Source organism: Alligator sinensis, unplaced genomic scaffold (assembly GCF_000455745.1).
Source record: "Alligator sinensis unplaced genomic scaffold, ASM45574v1 scaffold853_1, whole genome shotgun sequence".
NCBI lineage: Eukaryota > Metazoa > Chordata > Crocodylia > Alligatoridae > Alligator > Alligator sinensis.
This window is the reverse complement of record NW_005842005.1, coordinates 730,028-750,500: the sequence shown is the minus strand read 5'-3', so window position 1 is coordinate 750,500 and position 20,473 is coordinate 730,028. Positions and strand designations below refer to the sequence as shown.

Sequence of the window (20,473 nt, the reverse complement as noted above, 5' to 3'; positions counted from 1 at the left end):
GCTGCTTCTGTTCTGTCTTGTTGAAAGCCACTATCAAAAACGTTAGGGCGGGGGTCAGCTACCCCCACCACGTGCCAGAGCAAGGGACGGAGGCCATTTTGCTCCGCACATCACAGCCACCTGGTTCTGGGTGGTGGCTGCCAGCCGCAGAGCAGGGCAGAGGCTGCTCGCAGCAGGTGGTTGGGAGGCTGCAAGGGTGGCTGGCAGCAGGTGCTAAGAGCCCAAGCTGGCTCCAGCAGGCAGGCTGCAAACAGGTGCGTTGGGCTCAAGCCAGGGCCAGGCTCCAAGGAGATAACTGCATGTGCACCGCTGGGTGGGTGGCAGGGGAGAGGCCAGGCTTGCATTGCCACAGCCCCTTCTCCATCTTGTGCCCAGAGGCCCACGTGCAGCCAGTGCTTCAGAGCCCAGGGCAGACGTTTGCAGTCTGCCACAACTGCCTAGAGCCCAGGCCGGCTGGGGCAGGCAGCCAGCCCTTCTCAGCGGGATCCAGAGCTCCAGCACCAGCTCCCTGCCAGGCGGTGGCTACACGTGCATCTTGTGCGCAGGGCAGGGCAGTGCAACCCTGCCCTTCCCACAGTCTACCCAGAGGCATGTGCAGCCACCGCCAGCAACAAGGATTGGGCCCTTCATGGCTCCCCTGTGATCTGCCCCTGGCATCCCAACCCTGGCCTACGCCTCGACTTGGCGTATTTTTGGCACTCTGGTCAAAAGCATTGATAACCCTTGCGTTAGATGGTAAAGGCCTTACCCGCTTACCTGGGTAACAATTCAGAATTTGATTATATTTTTTTTTTTTTTTTTAGGGGACACCACAAAAAGATGTTATAATAAAACCTGATGCCCCAAGCACACTGCTTCTGGAGAAACATGCAGACTATATAGCTTCCTATGGAACAAAAAAAGATGACTATGTATGTAGCAACTGTTATTTTTCCCATTCTCTTAGAAATGCTGCATGTTGCCCTTTCTTGAACGGACAGGGTGGGAGGCTTCTTGTGTTATGGTGCAAAAGCAAAAAGGATTTAGTTTTGCATAGTGGTAACGGTAGTTTTCCTAGGTCAGTGATGAGCCTTGGCATGTATTATCTGACTAAAGCTGAAGATTACTGCTTTAGCTCTAGAATTACTCTGAGACCTGGGAAATGTACTAATTTGCTTACTAGGCTAAATAGGTGAGTGGTGACAAAAAGCTTGATCTTAAATGTGTTTTATTCTGTCTACTGTAGCAAATCTCTGTCCAAAACTTGCTGGCTTGCTAGATTTAATCTGAATTCGCTAGAAGATTTCAGTTCTAGTTTAAAATTGGTATTTCTGATCATAGCTGAAATTTATCTTATGCCAGATGCATACAGCAAAATAAGTAATATATAAACAACTATAAAACAAATGCCATATGAAAATCATGGGTACAGGTGACTCGAGAAGGATTGTAATAATGGCTTCAGATAAACGCAAGATTTTTCTTTTACTGTTCCTACTTTGTGTTTCTTTAGTTTTGGCAGTTAGCAGCAATATCATTAATTGACTGCCGGGGGAGCATTTGTGGAGGTAATGTAAGCAAAGGACCTTTAGCCAAGAAAATTTTAGCTAGTGGTCTGGGCCAAGCTTGTTGCATAAGTATGGGTAGGTAACTTGACCTTGTGCCTTAGCCATTTGAGGTGGAAAGTTTAGGAAAAGTTAGCTGTTGAATTCATGGCTATATTTAGTAGGAGTGCACCGATAGAGATTTTGGGGGCCAATACCAATAACCAATATTTATGAAGGTGTATTGGCTGATTCCAATCAGATTTCCAATACAGATGCCTCCAGCTGGTAAGCCTGGTGTGGTGGAAGGGATATGGGGCAGGGAGCAGATCAATGCCCCTGGCTCTTGGGGGAGGGGGGGACGGCTCCCACCACTGCTTGCACCCTGGGAGGGCACAGGGACGTGTGCCCTGTAGATCTGTGTGGAGTGGGCTGCAGCCAGGGCTGTGCGGGGCTCTTCTCAGTGCGGGGCTGGGCTCAGAGTGAACGCTGGTGGCACTGGGAGGATGCTGCATCCACTCCATATTTCACCGCTGCTTCGTTCCCAGTGCTGCCAGCCACCCAGCACAGCCCTTGCTCAATGCCCTGCCTCCACCCACGCGCCAGGAAGAGCTGAGGCAGCGCTGGGAGCGGAGCGTCAGCAGAATTTGAGGTGGATGCAGCATCCTCCCAGTGCTGCCAGCACCTGCTCCGAGCCCAGCCCCTGCCGAGAAGAGCTCCTCACAGCCCCGGCTGCAGCCTGCCCTGTGCAGATCCAGGGGTTCATGCCCCCACTCCCTGCCATCGTGGCGCGCAAGCAGTGGTAGGAGCTGCCTTCTTCCCCCCCATCAAGCTGCAGCCCTGGCTCATCTGGGCAGCACCTGCCCCTCCCTCACCACGGGGGGGTTTGTGCGTGCGCGCGCGTGCGTGCGTGTCCAGTTTCCCTTCCCTTCTTACCTTCCACTACACTGGACTTAACAGCTGGAGGTAGCTCTCCACGTTACTAGCTTTGCTTCTTGCTTCCTGAGTGCTGTACTGTGGCTGTGCACAGCACAGGCATTTATCGGGCCAATATCCATACAGCCATTTTTCTTTATATCAGTACCGATCCGATATCGGACCAATGTATCAGTGCACCTCTAATATTGAGTCAATCTTATGTATATAAGCTGTTTAGACTAAAGGGCAGTTTGCCTTGTTGATGGGATGGGGCATCTGCTTTTGTTAAGGTCTAGATATAGTGTTAGCTTGAACCTGCAGCCTTACAGAATTAAAGCATACTAAACATTTTATATTTGTAGCTGCAGTAACAAACATTACCTCAATTTGTGGTTATGTGTGTCTTTTGTCTATTTTAAGAACTAAAATGTTGTACTACTTAGGAGTACTGTATGTCGGAGTACTTGAGGATGAGTGGTGTCTACTGGGGACTGACAGTAATGGATCTCATGGGACACCTGCACCGAATGAGCAAAGAAGAAATTCTAGCTTTCATCAAATCATGCCAACATGAGTGTGGTGGAATAAGTGCCAGCATAGGTCATGATCCTCACCTTTTATATACCCTTAGTGCTGTCCAGGTAAATATATAGAAATAAAAGCATTATTGGTGATAGTTAAATTAATCTGACTGTACAGGTACCAGCAAGGTGTATTATTTCTTTAGCACCTTGAAATGCTCTATTTCAGTACCTCTTGTTCACTAGAAAAAAAAAAAAAGAGTTTTTCTAATTTTTAAATTTAATTATGGTAGTATTAGGGTGATACTGTGTCCTGATGAAGAATGCCTTGCTTTTCTTTGCGGGTTGGGGCCTTGTGGTAATAATTTTTGTTCATATCATGCAGCAGTTTCAAGAAAATTTCAAATGACTGTCTGAATTGTCTGGATATCTTTTTGGGTGGGGAAATAAGCTGCTATTTATATAAGACAGAAATAGTTATAGTTTACGTTAGAATGTGTTTCCCTTTCTTTTCCTTTATATGTCATGTCTGAATTGTAAGTTTTAATGAAAAGTTGCTATTTCAAAGTTTTACTAGCCTAATAGGTACACATTTGAGGAGTAAAATAGTAATGTAATCTTTAAATTAACCTATTACAAATTTTTATCTTTTTGGTGTGAGGGCTCCACTCACAAAGGTTGACCAGGATGCATCTTGTCATTCTCAGCCAACATTTGCCTTAGTTTTTCCCCAGCCTGCCTTCCTACCCATAATCAGCTAACATCGCAGAGCCTTCTTTCAAGGTGAGGGTGAGGTCATGCCAGCTGTAGCTGACAGGAAATGTTGAAAATGATACAGCAGAGATCCTCCCAGTTGCATTCACGGTCTCTCTTCCACAGATCAAAGTTTTTTACACCTGTACAGTCAGGCTGCATTTACACTGTGGTGAGAAATGCTACCCAAACCAGATTTCAGCACCCATGGGGGTGGGGGGGGGAAAAGTTTAACTTCATGTAAATGTATTTCTATACAGAAATTAGAAACCCTATACAGAAATTAGAAATATTGCAGCTTAGATCTTCTATGGAAAATGAGCTGGGGGAGAGAGGAGGAAAGAGAGAGGTACATTTTGGATAAGGTGAAAGAGAAGATCTCTGGTTCCGAGAAGTGGCAATGTAGCCTTCTAGGTCAGTGATGAGTTGGCATATATTATCTGATTCTAAAGTTGATGATCATTGTCACTTTAGCTCTAGAATTACTCTGAGACCTAGGATATCATAACATTGGGTTCTGCAGTCTCTAGAATTTATGATAATCTACTTTCATCATAAATGGGAAGATAAAAGCGATTCTTAAAGTAAATTTGGGCTGCATGCATAAATGGGTTTGTCTGTTCTGGTTAGTCAAATCATATGTACTTCCAGCTCGTGGACGGACTAAGGCTTGAGGTTCCTCTTTCTTTATCTGAAACATACTTGTTTAACCTTCCTTTGCATAATGTTCATGTTGCTAGGAGGAATTAAAATACCAAATAGATTTGCAGCTTAAATGTGATGAGGGCTTGAGGACAGTGAAATCCTATGTTGGCTAAGTCTGCAACTTTTAAAACTCGGGAAATACCAATTCAAAGTACAAAATATACACAAGTTGGGTAAATGTTACCATAGGAGCCTTAGCTCGTGTCTTTTTGGTTTTCTGAAGTTTCAAATTTATTATTACAATAGCATAGGCATCTTAACTTCTGTTTTAATTTTCAATCCAAAGAGTATTGGATATTCATGTTTTTACTCCACGGTAAGAAACGGGTCCGACCGGTTCTGCAAAGTTTGTTGCCCAAAGTAGGTTAAGGAAATGGCCAAATCCAGAGTGAAATTGAGTATAGTTGCTGGCACCTGACACACAAATGAGTAACCCCTTTTCTGGGTTATATTTACTTACAACTTCCTCAAAAATCAAGTTGGTTTTTTTTTTGTTTGTTTTTGTTTGTTTTTTGTTTGTTTGTTTGTTTTTTTGCTGAAGAACAACATTTTATCCAAAGTAAATGTTGTGCACCGTGTTGTCAATTTCCAGAGAGAAAAGTGGATTTATACAATATGCTGGAGGAATCATTTAGTGTGATCATCCTTAAGGAAGTAGACTGCAACACTAGTCTAAACTAAAGCTTCTGTGTGATGCTAAACTCTAAAGATCTTAATTTGGATTGCTTCAAACTCCATACTTGGAGTTAGAGTTGCAGAGTCTTTTCTTCAGGTTCATTGAACTTAGGCAATGATCACTGGATCAAAAAGGTGGTTAAAATTTTCCCGAAAATTAAAAATTACTGAAATTGTCCTTAGCTGTTTTGGAGGAGAAATCGGGAATGGAGGATGGTATAGCATCAGACATAGAAATCCCGAACTCAAACAGGTACATAGTGAAAAGTGAGCTGCAATTTAACTGATGGTTTCAGAGTAGTAAGAAACCTTGTCAATGCTAGTTAAGTTTCTATAACTTAGAAATTGAGTCCTGATATTTTTCTGGTAAATTCTAGGGAGCATTACTCTATTTCTAATATTTTTTGTTACTGGTTTTTATTTTGCAGATTCTTATTTTATATGACAGTCTCCAGGTTGTTGATGTAAATAAAATTGTGGAATATGTACAGAGCCTTCAAAAAGAAGATGGGTCATTTGCAGGAGACAAATGGGGTAATTTTTTTATTTTTAAAATGGAGAATGGGTTGACACACTTCAGTCTGAAGCAGTAAAGAAAAAGCTCTTGTGTATACAGGAGACCCTTGCCATTCTTGGGGGATACGTTTTTGTATCCCCTGCAAATGGCGAAATCCCCGATTTAAGGCACGGCATTCATGAATGCAGTGCCCCCAGTGGCTGGGGGTGGGGGGGGAGGGGCAGGTGGGGCACGGCTGTGCTGACAACAGTGGGAGCCCAGCTGCAGCCAGCGCAGAGTGCCTAAGTAGCTTCTTTAAGTGTATTGAAGATGCGGGTTCAGCATTTGCAAATATTTGAAACCGCGAATGCCGAACCCGCAAATAGCGAGGGTTTTTTGTATTGTTGCATACAAGTTTCCCTCACTTTATGCTATACATGCATTCCTGGAAAACAGCATATAACTTGAATTTGCATAAAGGGAACCCACTTTATAGTGTAACAAATAGGGATACGTTCCAAGACCTTGATTGTACTGACTCCCAGACCCATTTCTTCCACTTTTACAAGACATTTTTAGTACTCGCCAACAGCAGAGAGGAGTAGGATATAAGCGTCCCGCTAGCTTAGAAGGCATAATGGGGATGGCAACTATAGAAACACATGTCGCAGGCAACAAGCGAGGAGAACAGATCCACACAGGAGACTATTTTGTGCGCGCCACTCCCACAATGTACTGCACAAAGCAGCTGACTGCGGGCTTCCACCACACCGATTGCATAAGAGTGAATTTACCTTGCATAAAACAAATTTTTGGTATAAAAAGGGTCATCGCATAATTCGCACATACAGAACCTGTATAAAGCGAGGGAAACCTGTAGTATGTATTAACTGTTATTATTTCCAAAGCTATATGAAAAGGCTTCATGTAAAATCATTGGCATGTTTTTCTAGAAGACCCTGAACTTATACAGGAAGAGACCTAAGAAACAGAAACTACTTAACCTGCATAGAAGTAGCTGTAAGCTTAAATTTGTTAGAGTAGTGATTGACAACCAGGATATTGTGGTACCCTGGGGTGCTGCCAGATGCTTTTGAAGGGTGCCCCAAGGTGTGAGGAAAACAGGAGCTAGATAAACTAAGCTGATAATCGCAAGCTTCTTTAAAATCACTGCTCATCCTTTTTAGCAAGTAGACAGGCACTGAATAAATAAACTAATTATTTATGAATTGAGTGGCACCCAATTTCAAAGTTTTATGGAGGGGTGCCTAGAGTACAAAAAAGCTTGAGGACCACTGTTAGAAGCTATACATTGATGGTACCTTACTACTCCAATATAAATTGGAGGGGGACGACTGCCATCTCGGCACCAGGTCTCTCCCCCTTGCCCCCCGCCACCGACCTGTCCGACCTGTCTTCTGGCTCTCCCCTAGCCTTGCCTCACCTCCAGTCTCTCACGTCCCATGACTTGCTGTTATTTTGCTTGCTGTTGGTGGAGGTGGTGCCTGGGATAACCTTTCTGCTCATCTTGTTTGCCCAGCCAGATCAGCTCCCCACTGGGAGCTGAGTTCTTCCTCGAGTGTATCCCCATAGTCTTCTGAGCACTTGTTGGGGCTTCAGTGGCCCCCTTTCTCTGGCCACACTATCAGTCTTGGTCTACTATTTTAAGACTTTAGCTCCAGGATATTGGCCCTGCTGCTGGCAGCCCTTCCTGGGGTTCCAGTCTCACCACGCCTTCTCTGGCTTGGGGCTAATTTCTGACGCACCTAGCAGGAGAGTACCATCCAGGCATTCCTGTTTGTGGCCTTCTCTGTGTATAGCTACAACCTGGTCCTCCAGTCTTAAGTTCAAAACAGAACACAAACACAAGGCAGCTGCTTCACAAAATAGTCTTTCTCCCTTACAGTAAATGTTGCCCCTCAGACCCTATCTCTGTCAGCAATCTCACCCCAGTTCCCCTAAGTGGCTTGGTATCTGCCTGTCCATCTCCAGCAGCCCCTCTCTCCTGGGAGATCCTCCCCCTGCTGCATGCAGGAGCTGTCCCTTGCATTGTCAGAGCCTGGGCTTGTATACCCAAGCCCAGTCTCCTTTGGCCATGTGACCGGGTCTTCTGTACCCATGAACTGAATGCAGCTAATTGCTTCATTAGGCAGCTGGCTTTTTTAGTCCCTGGCTCAGTCTACCTAGATTGCTGTTCCTTGCTACCCTTCCTGGCCCCAGCTTTCCTGTTCTTTCAGGCCTTCTTAATCATAGTGGCAGGGGTTCCCTGTTACAGTAATATTTTAGAGACCTTAACATTATGATGTATATTAATTTGGTTTGCAAAAGGAATTTTCTGCTTAATAATGAAGTAAACAAGGATGTTGCAGTCAGTAGCTGTTGAGACTATTGATCTGATTGCAAAACAATTACTTTGGAGTTATATTGTCTTTAGTTCTGTTTTTGTAGGTCTAAGAGAAATAATCTTTTAGTCACTTTAAAGATCTTGCAGGATGTTAAAACTACAATAGTTGAAGCATTTTGTATTTTGCCCAAGATATAATTTTTTTTTTTTTTTGGTTCAATAAAATGAACCAGCCAACCAATGAACAACCAATTGGCTTAGTTTACATTGCTTTGCCAAATAAAATAATAAGCTCTTTTTAGTGGTATAACCAGAACTTCACTAAGACTTTTTCTGTTATATTTAAGTTTAAATATTAAATTTAGGTTAAAGCACAGAGTTCTTGATGATCCGAGACCATGGGGGGTTTTTTATATATTTTCGTGCTAGTTGCCTCCAATATGCTCAGAGGTCGTCTAATGTTAGGATATTTTGAAGATGCACTTTGAAGCTTTTTACCAAAGGCTTTTGAGTCTGTAGATTTTCCCATCAAGATGTCTGAAGGGGTTGGGTGTTATGGATGATGGTGGATTTATTTTTCACTATTGATGTTGGCTAACAAGTTCTGTATTTTTATATTCAGTGCACAAATGAACTAGTGGGAGCTCTTAATAAATTATAAAAAAGAGTATTTTAGCTAATGGTAACTTCTAGAAATAACCTGGATATTACCTCACTAAACACAAAATTATCCAAGGGCTCATGTGCAAGAGACATTGTTTTGTTTAGTGCAATTGGTTAAAAAGCATTAGGGAAAAATGCATATATACTGGTTGATGGTTCTCATCTTGTTAGAAAATGTGGGTGCAAATTCCATTTAATAATCAGCTCTTCACAAGAATTTTGTGTATAAATACATATTTCTGTCACAATTAATTTTCTATAGTGACTCTCTTTCTCACTCCCTTAGGAGAAATAGATACAAGATTTTCTTTCTGTGCTGCGGCAACATTAGCACTTCTGGTAAGTTGTTCTTTAGTACATAGGCATTAAGCTTTGACATACATGCTGAACATATTTCTCAATAGATGACAGGCAGAAGCTTTGTTTAATTTATGTGGTTGTAGTAAAAATGCATTGGAAGTTTTTCTGACTTTCAGGGGAAGTTGGATGCTATTGATGTGGAAAAAGCCGTAGAATTTGTCCTGTCCTGTATGAACTTTGATGGTGGATTTGGTTGTAGGCCAGGATCTGAATCGCATGCAGGGCAAGTAAGTACTTCTGCTTCTGTTGTGGAATATTTTAAAGTTAGCAACAACTGCTCAACTATCGAATATCTAGTTTCTTAATTTGATAGGTGTTAGAAATAGTGATGCAAACTGAAGCTTGCTTTTTTTTTTTTCTTTTGCCTCTTCCCAACCATATATTACTTTTAGTCTCTGAATTTACAACAGGTACAGATAACAGATTGGTCTGTTAAAGATTTAGGAGTGAATTGATTTTCAAATGTAAAAATCCATTGGAATGATATGATGGTACTTTTTTTTTTTTTCCATTTTAGCCTTCAAAGGTGAGCTGAAACAATGTTTAACTTAAAAAAATATTTAGAATAATTGTTGGCATTCAGGCTCCACAGGTATTATTAGGGAGGAATTTTTGAATTTCATAATGGAATTATCATAGTTTAAGTCTTATCTACTATATTAGATAGATATATCAATTCACTTTGCATTCACTGGTTTTCTCATTGGTTAATGTCTTAACCATTCATACTAAGATATTAATTTGGACTGTAAATAAATAGTAAAGTAAACAAGTAGGCTGCAAAGTGAAAGGGAAACTTGAACTTTGATTAGTGGAATCTACAATGAGGTGGCATGTTGCAATGGTGATGTAACAAATTCCTTGATGAAGATGCTGGCAGAAATCTTTTTAAGATGACAGTCAGGCTGATTGGAAGAGGAACCAGTACAGTTAAGAGTGCATAAATGCCAAGGAGGAAAACCTATGAGGTTTTTTTTTTTTTCTTTAAATTTACATGTAATTGAAATTGGCAGGAAGCTGCTTCCCATGCTTACTCTGAACATCCAGTGGATAGAAATAGTCAACTTGAGCATAATATGTTAATACTTTTAAATGTAAATGTCACAATAATGAGTTCAACTTTCATATTTTATGCTGAGTGCCACGATGCGAAATAATTCTTTTGTAGTAATGAAACTATAAAAGCTGTTTAAAGAAATGTTGAAACACGTAACACACATAATATAACAATTATCTCTGGGGACCCTCATATATTAAGACAGGGCTGCCCAACTTCTGAGTAGCCGGGGGCTGCACATACACTCCCCTCTTTTCCCTTCCACCCCTTCTTGCTCACCATGCCTCCTGCCCCCTCCCCACCTTGTGTGGGCAGGGCTGGAAGCCCCTACTGCTTCCTTGGCAGGAAGAAAAAAACAGAGGAGGGTGGGGGAGCCTGGAGACCCCAGCTGCTTCAGCAGCAGAAGCAATGCAAGAAGTGGCATCCGAGCAAGAGCCTGCAGGCCAGCAGTTAGACAGCCTCACTAAGCTTGTTTGGTCTTTAAAAAAAAAAATAATAAAATTAAAAAAAAAAAAAAAAACAACAACAACAAAAACTCTCTTCTGTCTCTTTTGAAGAGAATTTAAATGAAAAGCTAAATTGGAAAAAAAAAAAAACAATTATGAAAGTGGGTTCCAGATTGGAATTCTGATTTCATCCTTTGTTTAGTCTGTTAAGCTGTATTTAGTTCTTAAATACACATGAACTTTATGTCTGTAATTTTAGATCTATTGTTGCACAGGATTTCTGGCTATAACAGGCCAGTTACACCAAATAAATGCTGACTTGCTGGGCTGGTGGCTTTGTGAACGTCAGTTACCCTCTGGGGGACTCAATGGAAGGCCAGAGAAGGTATTTGGATCATCTTAAAATGAAACATTGTTTAACAATCCTTATTTATGAAGTGGTGGTTTTTATTTTCTGGGAATGAGGAAGTAATGAACCGGGGCTTGGTAACCTACAGCTTATGTACAGGATTGGCCCTCCAGAGAGGTCTGATTTGGCCCAAAAGGGTACAGTCTGGCACAGAAGATCAGTGGCACGGAGCTGTGCTGTTCTCATCCCTTCTACAGCGTTCCCTTTTGCTGTGGGGCCTGCTGCTCTGCCCTGTCTTCATTTACCCTTACTGGAGAGGGGATGGGGATTGTTAACGAGGGTAAGCGCAGGCGGCTGGCCTCTCCAGGGAGCACAGTTGTGGCCATGGCGGGTTTGGAAACGGCAGCCTGTGCCAGCAAAAGATTTGCCCACCTCTTTTCATGGACTTTTTCAAGTTCTTTTTGAAGCTTCAGCATTTTTACTGTTAATCTTGATTTTCTAATCCCTGGTTTTAAGATCCAGCCTGGACTGTCCTTAATGTATGTTTTGAGGCCCCAATTGACCCTTCTCATTTTGAAATTACTTGTCTTGTTAAACTGGACTGTAATATATTGTGATGATTTGAGGAATTCTTTGTACTAACGTATTTATTCTTATTTGTAAAGAACGAGGAAAAAAGTTGGCTTTTGTTGTACCTTTTATCTTGTGTAGAATACCATTTAAAATCAACAAGGGAATGACCTTAAAAGTGGAGATTTCGGTTAGTTTGAAGTCTGGAGTTTTTCAGCAGAGAAATGCTTTCAGATTTTAGAGCTATTTGTTAAATTATTTAGTATCAAACCTCTTGTGACTTCTAGTAAAAGAAACGCTCCTGTTTAAGTGAATCTCCTCTTCAGTGCCAAATCCTTTAGAAGAAAATGGCAAGTATGAAAAGCAGCAAAACTCTTGTGATTGTGCAGCCAGGGGCTCCTGCCTTTAGTCTGTCTGGCCACAGCTAGTGGCCCCTGGATATCCTCCTGCTACCATTTTTGGTGTCCTCCCCATAGTCAGTGCCTAGGACTCATACCCTGGTCACCCAGTCCTAGTTCAGTAACCTAACTAGGGAAGGGTAAGCGAGGCACCAACTAGGAGGGAGTGCCAGAATTTTCCTTTGGTGGGGAGGGGGAAAGAGGGAGGGATATAGATCAAGCTGAATAGAGCTCTCACTGTCCCCTCCTCCCTTCGGGAGCTTTTGCCAGAGCAGGTATAGCTCTGCTCCCAGTATGCATGTATGAGGGGGTGGGGGGCCATAGGGCACAAGGGCTTTTGCCCCATTCCCTGTATGTCCTCCGATCAGTCTACAGTAGTTAGCACGCCCAGGTACCCCAGTGAGCTTGCTACATCTCTGTCCTAGTTGTACTGCTGTATGCAGCCTTAAGAGGGAGAAAGAAACTTGAGACTGTGTAGAGGACCTCTGTTCTCTTTGGGACAGAAGAACAGTGCTCCAAAGTTTTCTTTATTGGTGATATGGTGATGTCTCTGCCTACTGTAGTGTGGTGAGTGAGTTAACAAATATCAGTGTTACTTCTGCAACCATGTGTTCAGAACCAAAATGTAACTTTAACATCCTCTTTCTATACTTGCCAGTTGCCAGACGTATGCTATTCATGGTGGGTGTTAGCATCCCTGAAGATAATTGGCAGATTACATTGGATTGACCGAGAGAAACTGCGGTGCTTTATCTTGGCTTGCCAGGATGAAGAGACTGGAGGATTTGCTGACAGACCGGGAGATATGGCAAGTTATATATTTCTGTAGTTCATTTGACAACTTATTTCTATCTCAAAATGTACATTTCTCATTTCAAACGTACAAGCCAGATGTTCAGCTTTGCAAAAACAAATAAAAACAACTTATTCACATGATCACTTGTGTAGAATAAGACACGTAATGTTATCTTGGCTTGTCTAGGTTTCCATCAGACTGGCTTCTAGACCTTTCCCTATTTAAACTACCACTTGAAGATTGAGAGTAAACAATCCCTAGTTTTTTTTAATAAAATCTGAGTGTAGGGTGTACCAGTAATAGTTCTATTCTAATGCCCCAGTAAAAAGCTGTATGATAGTTAGTTACTAATATATCTTTTAAAATAGTCTGGTTGCATTTATTGATGTGGATTAAATTAAGTAAAATCTGGGAGGAAAAAAGCTGAAGGGAACTACACAAAAAAATGTGAAAGTAACATTTAAGACTTCTGAGAACTATATTTATATATTTTAGGTCAAATTGCAATCCAGTCAGCAAAAAGACTGTGTGGGCATGTATACACAAGACACTTTGAGCACAGTTGACTGTAATTCTACTGCACATTAGTGCGGGTTTTGCCTGCTATGCTAATGCGCAGTAGATTTTGTCTACTGCGCATTAATGTCACACAAATACTATTCATTTGCACTAATATGCAGTAGTGCCGATTACGGTACATTAAGTTAAGTACCTGTCATTACAGGTACTAAAATTAATGCACTGTAATTATGGCACATTAATGAACATTTAGACGTGACCAGTGTGTCCTCTTGTAGTTAAGAACTGTGACTTGCTGGCCAAGATGAGAAACTGGTATGTTTGAGAGAGCTAAGCCCTTAGGCAGAGGTGGGATACTCCTTTTAATATACCTAAACCCCTTTTTAATCCTATTTATAAACTTTGGAGCTCATACCAACTTGGGTTCTCTTCACTATTTAAAAGACTTACTGTTGGCCTGATCTCATGTGAGTTTTGAATTGTTGTGGTGGGGTGTTTTGTTATGCTAGCTTAGCCCATAGGTGTAAATCTGCATTGACAAATAAATGTGGGAAACAGGATTTTTTTTATCTTGCCTCAAAGGGATTAGGTCAGCTATAAACTGTCACTTGTTTTACTTCTCTGTATAGCTGTCTAGACCAGCTTTCATGGCTATTGCTCGTGTTTATCAAAGGTCTTTTTCATGCCAACCTTAAAGGGGAGTAGCATCAAGTTGTGCTTTATCTGGTCTGTTCCCTGTATTTCCAAGTAACAGCTGTTGGGAGTGTGAAATTGAAAGGATATAATTTCCATTTGACTTTCTTTTTGAACCACTAATAAGATAGAGTTGAGGTAGTATAGGACTTTGCATGATGCTATCCACATCTCTTTTTGTATCCTGGTAGAATGCTTGTCAGTTCTTAAAGTTAATTAAAAGCAATCTTTCTTGCTAAAAATTGAGGGGAAAGTTTTACTGTGTTTTATTCAGGCTCTTCCTTCCCCTTTGACCTCTTACTTTTCTTAGTGATTTGAATCAGTTTTCAATTTTCCTTTCAAGCTGGTGTCCCATTTCCACTTGGGAATTAAAACTTCTTAACTGTGTTTCATCTTGCACTTGAAAAAGTGCTTTAATATGCTTAGAGTAGGAAGCTTTTGTATTCAAGAATTAGAAAGTCAGATCAACTGTTTTTCCTCTTTAGGGCTTTCCAAGAAAGGCTTAACCTGTAAGCTTCAATGCCTCTGGGCTTGAGACCAGTATGAACTCTTAATCTCATGAGGTAAAGATGCTGATCTGTCTTCTACCAAAGGCACACAATGGAAACCATTTCTTTCCAGCTGCAAAGGAAGCTTTCTTCTCCAAGCTGCTTTTCAAAGTGTAGATAGCCACCTGTGGTCCTCCCACACTTCTTTACGTCATTAGGCTGGATATAGCAGCCAGTCAGGTTTCCCCCTCCCCCCAAGGTTTTTGGGGTTTTTTTTAACACTCCCATCTTTTTTGGAGTTCAGTACTGCAGTCCAAGTGCTTGGGGTATGTTTCTGTGTTATGAAGCAGAACTATGCTGAGACATGCTGCCCAAGTTCCTAAAGAGGAAGCAGTGCAGCCTTGTAAGTAACCACGTAGGTTAAGTGTTGCTTTTTAAAGCATTAATGTGACTACACTGCTTCTGGTTTAGAAATTAGCACCATGCTGAAATATAGTACATTGTCTCACAATATATGGCATACCCTTGAGCCCTGTAGAGAGTAGTGCTGTAGAGGGGAGGGGGAGGTGGGGAAACTGATTAGTAATTTGCTGTTTCTGGTTTGGTGTCCAAAGCTTTTAACCAATCCAGATAATCTCCATACCTGTTTCCAACAAAATCTTGTTTCTCTTTTTTACAACTAACCCTGTTTTCCCCCCTAACACTAAGGTCATGCTTTATGCTAGGTAAAATTTTGCACGTAAGATGCCATAATATGATTTTTTTAATATTATTTTGCAGGACCTTTCAATTCCTGTTTTAATCGAATAGGACCCAGAAAATGACATACAGATAGACTTATTTTCTCATGATCCAAGCCTTCTGATTCAAGTCTATATTTAACTTCATTACTATCTCCAAATGTAGGTGGCTTTTCCCTCCTGTAACTTGGGGCCATTCAGGAGTCTGTCTGACTTCCTGTGTAAGCTACAAGAGTCTCATGACTGCTTCAACTTTGGTTTTGTTCTAACAGGCCGTGGGAAGTTGTACCTTCTCATCATACCCAGGACCTCCCCCTGTGTTGCTGTATGGAACAGGAGCAGCCCTTTGTTATGCGTTCACTGTGCACTATTGCAATACTAATGTGTGAATATCTGGTGGCATGGTCAGTGTAGGACCCTTAAATCGGCTGTAGGCTGGCCTTTCAGGCATTTTCTACAGTTCATATTCTGAGAGGACTATTTCTGTCCCTTTTAATATCTACTTGTGCTGCCAGAAAATTGAAGAGCTTTTGTGTAAAAAAAAAAAAAAAAGAGAGAGAATTCCATCCAAAAAGTATGACCTTGCTGTAGAGTTAGTACAGGTTCTTACCCATATATTGTCTCAACCCACCCACTTGCACAGCTCCTGTCCAAGCTAACTTCTTTTGTTGTGATGTTGTTGATACTTGTTTTTGTTTCTCTCCGCCCAGGCTACATACTCCTGCTGCTCATATGGTTAGAGCCTAGTGTCTTCCCACTTACAGTGCACACGCAGCCCAGTCACTAAACTACCTGTCAAATGGCTTAACTGTTTCTGAGCTTGCAGGGGAAAAAAGACATTCTCCCTAGTACACTGCAAAAGGACTATACAACATCACAAAAAGAAACAGCAAACATGTCCCAGAATCTTTACAACTCAAATGATGGTGGTAGTCACTTGGACAGGATTTTGCAGCACAGCTCTTCATGCTCAGGCTCAGCTGGATACTTGCAACCAAGTGTTAGTTATCTAGGTTGACTCTAATAAATGTGTACATATCCTCAGGACTAAGTAAGAGTCTTCTATGTTGTCAGTATATAATAGCAGGCGAATAGGGTTTGGAAACCTCTTGGGGGAAACTTGCCATCTCCTTAAGAAATCCTTTAGAACCCAGAAAATAACCGTCTCATATCCCAGTTTTCCCCTCTGCTTTATCCCTAGTTACATGTTTGATGTCTCGGGCTCATCAGTGCAGTTTTCGGTACAGAGAAAGTGCTGAAATGCAATATAATGTTGCTGAAGAACATGCATATAGAGTTTATGGAAGAGCTTCCTTTAGACAACCAGCTTGGTCTCTGACATTTAACAGTGTGGAGCTGTTCTGATTCTGCCATGTTGTGGTAGCGTTTGGGGGTATTGGAGTAGAAGACCAAAAAGCATTTCCCAGTATCTGCCTGCATGCTGTTAAACTTAGATTTTAAATAGTGTTTTGGTAGTAATACACAATTTAAACATCTGGGACATTGCATTTTGCTGCTACATGCATATAACTTGAAGTTGGCTATTGTTCTGTTTGTTTGTTTTACATGTTTATTAATATTTATTTCTGACAGCTGAAAGTATTTGTATAATATGCAACAGGGATTTGTGCTGTAGAAATATTTTCTAAAATAAACTTTGAATCACTATTGAGGTTTCCCAGTCTCCTCTATGAACCATCTTGCTCTTTGAGGCTGAGCACAGACAGTTAAAAAGCCCAAGGGAGAATTGATCCAATCTTCAGAGGTTTCTCTAAGCTGCATAGATAGGACTGTTAATGAATGGAACTCAAGTTTGTCTTCACAAGCTGAAGAGTAGGCAAATGCCAACACTACGCTATGTGGCAGGGATGCAGTACTCCATAGAGGGAAGGATTGGGCCCCCCTGCAGCAAGGGGGCACCTTCCAGCTGGGCAGACGCCAGCTTGCAAGGAGGCCAGAGTGTAGGGACTCCATTCCCCCACCTCTTTTCTGCTGCCCCCCACCAGGCCAACAGGTACAGGCAGAACACAGGGCTGGGAAGCAGAGGCTTTGCTGTGACAGCCCTGGGGGTGAAGCCAGCCCAAATGGTCCAGACACAGAGTAGAGGAGAGGAGCACTAGCCGAGAGTAGCCCCCCCTTACAATGGAGAGTTAGTGTGGGGGCTGCAAATCATACTGGGATACCAGGGGACTGATCTAACTTGAATCAGGAAGGGATCAGGAACAGAAGTTTGATAGACTGGTTTAACCTAATCTGATACTGGTCTATTTTAAGCTGGGTTCTGCCATTTTTAAACCAGTATGCGTGTATTGAACTTCTGTTCTGTTACAGGTTTAAACTGGTTTATGTGTAATTTCTGTCCCTAGCCTCGGTATTGCTTTTTACAGCTCATTCCTAAAGGGTTTTAGCTGCCAAATGTAAACTGGTTCTTGCTTCTTTTTCCCCCCCACTCAGGTTGATCCTTTTCACACCTTATTTGGAATTGCTGGACTGTCTTTGTTAGGAGAAGAACAAATTAAGCCTGTCAGCCCTGTCTTTTGTATGCCTGAAGAGGTCCTTCAAAGAATAAAAGTACAGCCTGAACTTGTGAGCTAGACCACAAATGGCTTCTGTGTTGAGCTGCATTGATTTTATTGAATGGAAGTCATCTGAATATTTGCATTTTATGTTTACATTAATACAGTAAAATGGTTGATTTACTGTAAGCTTTGTCACTTTGTATGTGGACTATGTCAAAATTAGCTTGTTTTGATTATCCGGGTATAATAATGTACTTTTAGGTTGTATTAGCAGATATAGAAAAAATTCTAATCTGTAATATGTGGGCCTTTTTTGTACATTTCATTCTAATAACACTGTTAACAGTCACAGCAGTATTAGAATACTTGAATGAATTTTGTTCTCCACACCACCATAAGAGCATTTCTTGATGATAGAAGCATGTATTGACAGTAAATATGGAGCACTAACTGTAGAAAAAGATGATGGAACTTATCAAACCTTGAAGTTAACACTTGTTTAATACTTAACTTTTGGTTTAAATTAGCCATTGTTTAATACTGATAGCAACTGGTGATAGTGCAAAGAAATAATTCCTAGTTCACATACTTACTGTCCTAAAGTTCTCTAACAAAACTTTTTTAATACTTGAAATACAATCTATTTTCAGTATTTATTGAGGTTTGCTGACACTTGGATAAAGACTTCCCCTTTAACCTGCACCTCCAATATCCTAGGTGAGTGATACAGGCTGTTCTGGGGTGGTTCCTCTATTTTTGGAGAAAATCTTTCATCCCAAGACCAGGGCAGGACTTAAAAACATCTCAAGTTTTCATGAGACAGGAAAATCCATTCTATTCAACTTGAGCAATGAGAGTAGTATGATTGGAATAGCTTGGGCAGTACATTTCAAGAACACCATTCTAGAGGGAGGGCCCAAGTCATGCCCAAGAGCTGCTGTGCACTATTTAAACAACAAGGCTGCTGACAGATGTGGAACAAACAAACACGTGCTTTACCAGCAGCAGAAGAGGCAGCAAATTAGCTCAACCCAGCTCTGCAGCATCTGTATAGATCAGGTGCTTCAGTGGTGTTTTTATCTAATAGCTGATTTAATCAGATAGATAAAAGTGCCAAAAATGCCCCACCTGAAGTGCCTGTTCTATACAAACTAACACAATGCTTCTTCTGGGCATGTGCTGGGCTTGGCACAGAGGTGCACCCAGTTAGAAGTAAAGTACTGTTTTGTTCTGTGTTTTTACTCTTGTAAGCAGCCCAAATGTAGAAACTTTTCAGACCTCATCCTTTGCACTTCTTTTGCGTGTGTGTGCGCCACACAATCACAGTGATTCCTGTTCTACTTCAACACTGAATTTTGGTGTTAGAGAAGAATAAAGAAACTGTTTGAAAACCCAGTGGCGCATATCCCATCAAACCTAGTTAAACCAAATATTAGTTGCAGTTAATTTCTTTCAGCTAGTTTTAGGAAACATACCAGACTCAATGCAAAATAAAGACGCTATTTTTATTAACAATGAAAAGAAAAAGTATTATTCTAATTTTGTTTTTTGTTCTATACTATTTAATATTCACTTCGAAGTTTATGCATGCTGTCCTCCTGTATTGACTTGGTTCTTTGTGGGCTTGCAAGTATAGACTCCCTCCCCACTTTGTATTTCTAACTGAAATGGTTTTACTTGCTTGTGTGTTAGTTAGCACCTCTGTCACTGCAGCTCTGAAATTCTTTAGTTACTTGTTGCTGAAGATGAGACACTAGGGGGAGCTCTTACCTTATAGTTTTATTTTAAAGTTCTGTAAAAAATAAATACCAGTTTCTCCACAAAGTGAAAGACTAAGTAATACATAATTAAAATTCAGAGAACCTTCAACCAGTTTATAATCTTTAAAGCTGGTCCAATCTCATAATTGAAGCTACACTTCAAAGACAAAACATGTAACACAAACTATGCAATAGACTTATAAAATATTGCTTATACTTAAGCAATAATGGCTTATTGTTATTTAGTAAATGCAAACTTTAAAAAAATGAATCGATTAAAGAAATGTTTAAATTTGCTATTGAATTTGATGCTGAAATCAAATTCAGTATGTTCTATAGGTAAGTCACCTACAGAACATGAACCTACTGTAAAACCAAATGCAATTGAGTAGTCTGGAAAGATAAAAAAGTATCTTGAACAGTGGTAGAGCAGAGTCTGAAGGGCTCCTTGCAACTTTGAGCGCTGGGCACAGATCAGCTGTAATTGTTTCCCAGCTGCTTTTGTCCCTAAAATCTTGGAAATCCGGCAGGCTTCATCTCTACTTCCCTTGTTAGGTCTACTCACTTCAGGTGCAGTTGTTAGTAACCTGAATCAGGCAGAGAAGCAGGGAGCAGCTGTGTAAATCAGTTCAAGGTCTCAACTAGGAATGATTTAATCTGGGCATCACCATGGTGCCGGAGAACTTCTTCAGCTCTCCCTTGAGGATGCCTGTGTGGGTCACCAGCAAAAGAGCCTGCAGTTAAAAAAGATGTCTCAATGACATGTAACTGTAGTAGCTGCCTTAAAATTATATGGGTGTCACTAGGCTTTGGGTGCTCAGACAGAGCAGCCTCGTGCTGTTGCGCTGCCAGAAGATGGGTCTGGCTGCCCTGGGAGTCTGCAGCATCCACTGCACGAAGAAGGGCTGATAGTCACCCCGGCCCGGCTCGGCACAGCAGACGTGCCGGGGTGTCTCTGCGAGACTCGTCCACGACACTAAAACAGCGGGCAGCACATCGGCGGCAGGTGACGGGGAGCGCGGCAGCGCCCGGCCAGCCCGTGAGTTTTCTTACTACCGCTGGGCCCCAGAGAGAGAGAACCTGAGGGCAGAAGAGATCCCGCCCCGGGTGGGGACAGGTTGTGTCCAACCGCCTCTTCCCTGCAGTAGCGGGGCAAGGACACAGCCCCGCCCCGCCCCGC

General features: G+C 41.6%; 1 protein-coding gene and 2 non-coding genes across 6 annotated transcripts in view; all 3 read left to right on the top strand.

The window, feature by feature from the left end:
- RABGGTB (Rab geranylgeranyltransferase subunit beta) overlaps positions 1-19,054 on the top strand; it is a 19,436-nt gene extending 382 nt beyond the window's left edge. Inside the window, exons 1-9 of one of the 4 annotated variants that reach the window (XM_025201825.1) lie at positions 9-254; positions 804-911; positions 2,885-3,082; positions 5,524-5,629; positions 8,885-8,937; positions 9,075-9,185; positions 10,721-10,846; positions 12,437-12,586; positions 17,469-19,054. In XM_025201825.1, coding sequence (XP_025057610.1) covers positions 2,894-3,082; positions 5,524-5,629; positions 8,885-8,937; positions 9,075-9,185; positions 10,721-10,846; positions 12,437-12,586; positions 17,469-17,609 — 876 coding nt within the window. In that variant the 5' untranslated portion in view covers positions 9-254; positions 804-911; positions 2,885-2,893 and the 3' untranslated portion in view covers positions 17,610-19,054. Of the gene's footprint in view, positions 1-8; positions 255-802; positions 912-1,053; positions 1,172-2,861; positions 3,083-5,523; positions 5,630-8,884; positions 8,938-9,074; positions 9,186-10,720; positions 10,847-12,436; positions 12,587-17,468 lie in introns of those variants that run through there. The other 3 variants (XM_006021763.3, XM_025201824.1, XM_025201823.1) reach the window with 3 other exon arrangements.
- LOC112549956 lies at positions 1,057-1,137 on the top strand. Its single transcript, XR_003093595.1, has one exon. It is a non-coding gene; the product is annotated as a small nucleolar RNA SNORD45 (small nucleolar RNA).
- Positions 4,129-4,212, top strand: LOC112549955. The gene has a single exon (XR_003093594.1). It is a non-coding gene; the product is annotated as a small nucleolar RNA SNORD45 (small nucleolar RNA).
- Positions 19,055-20,473: the final 1,419 nt, after the last annotated feature.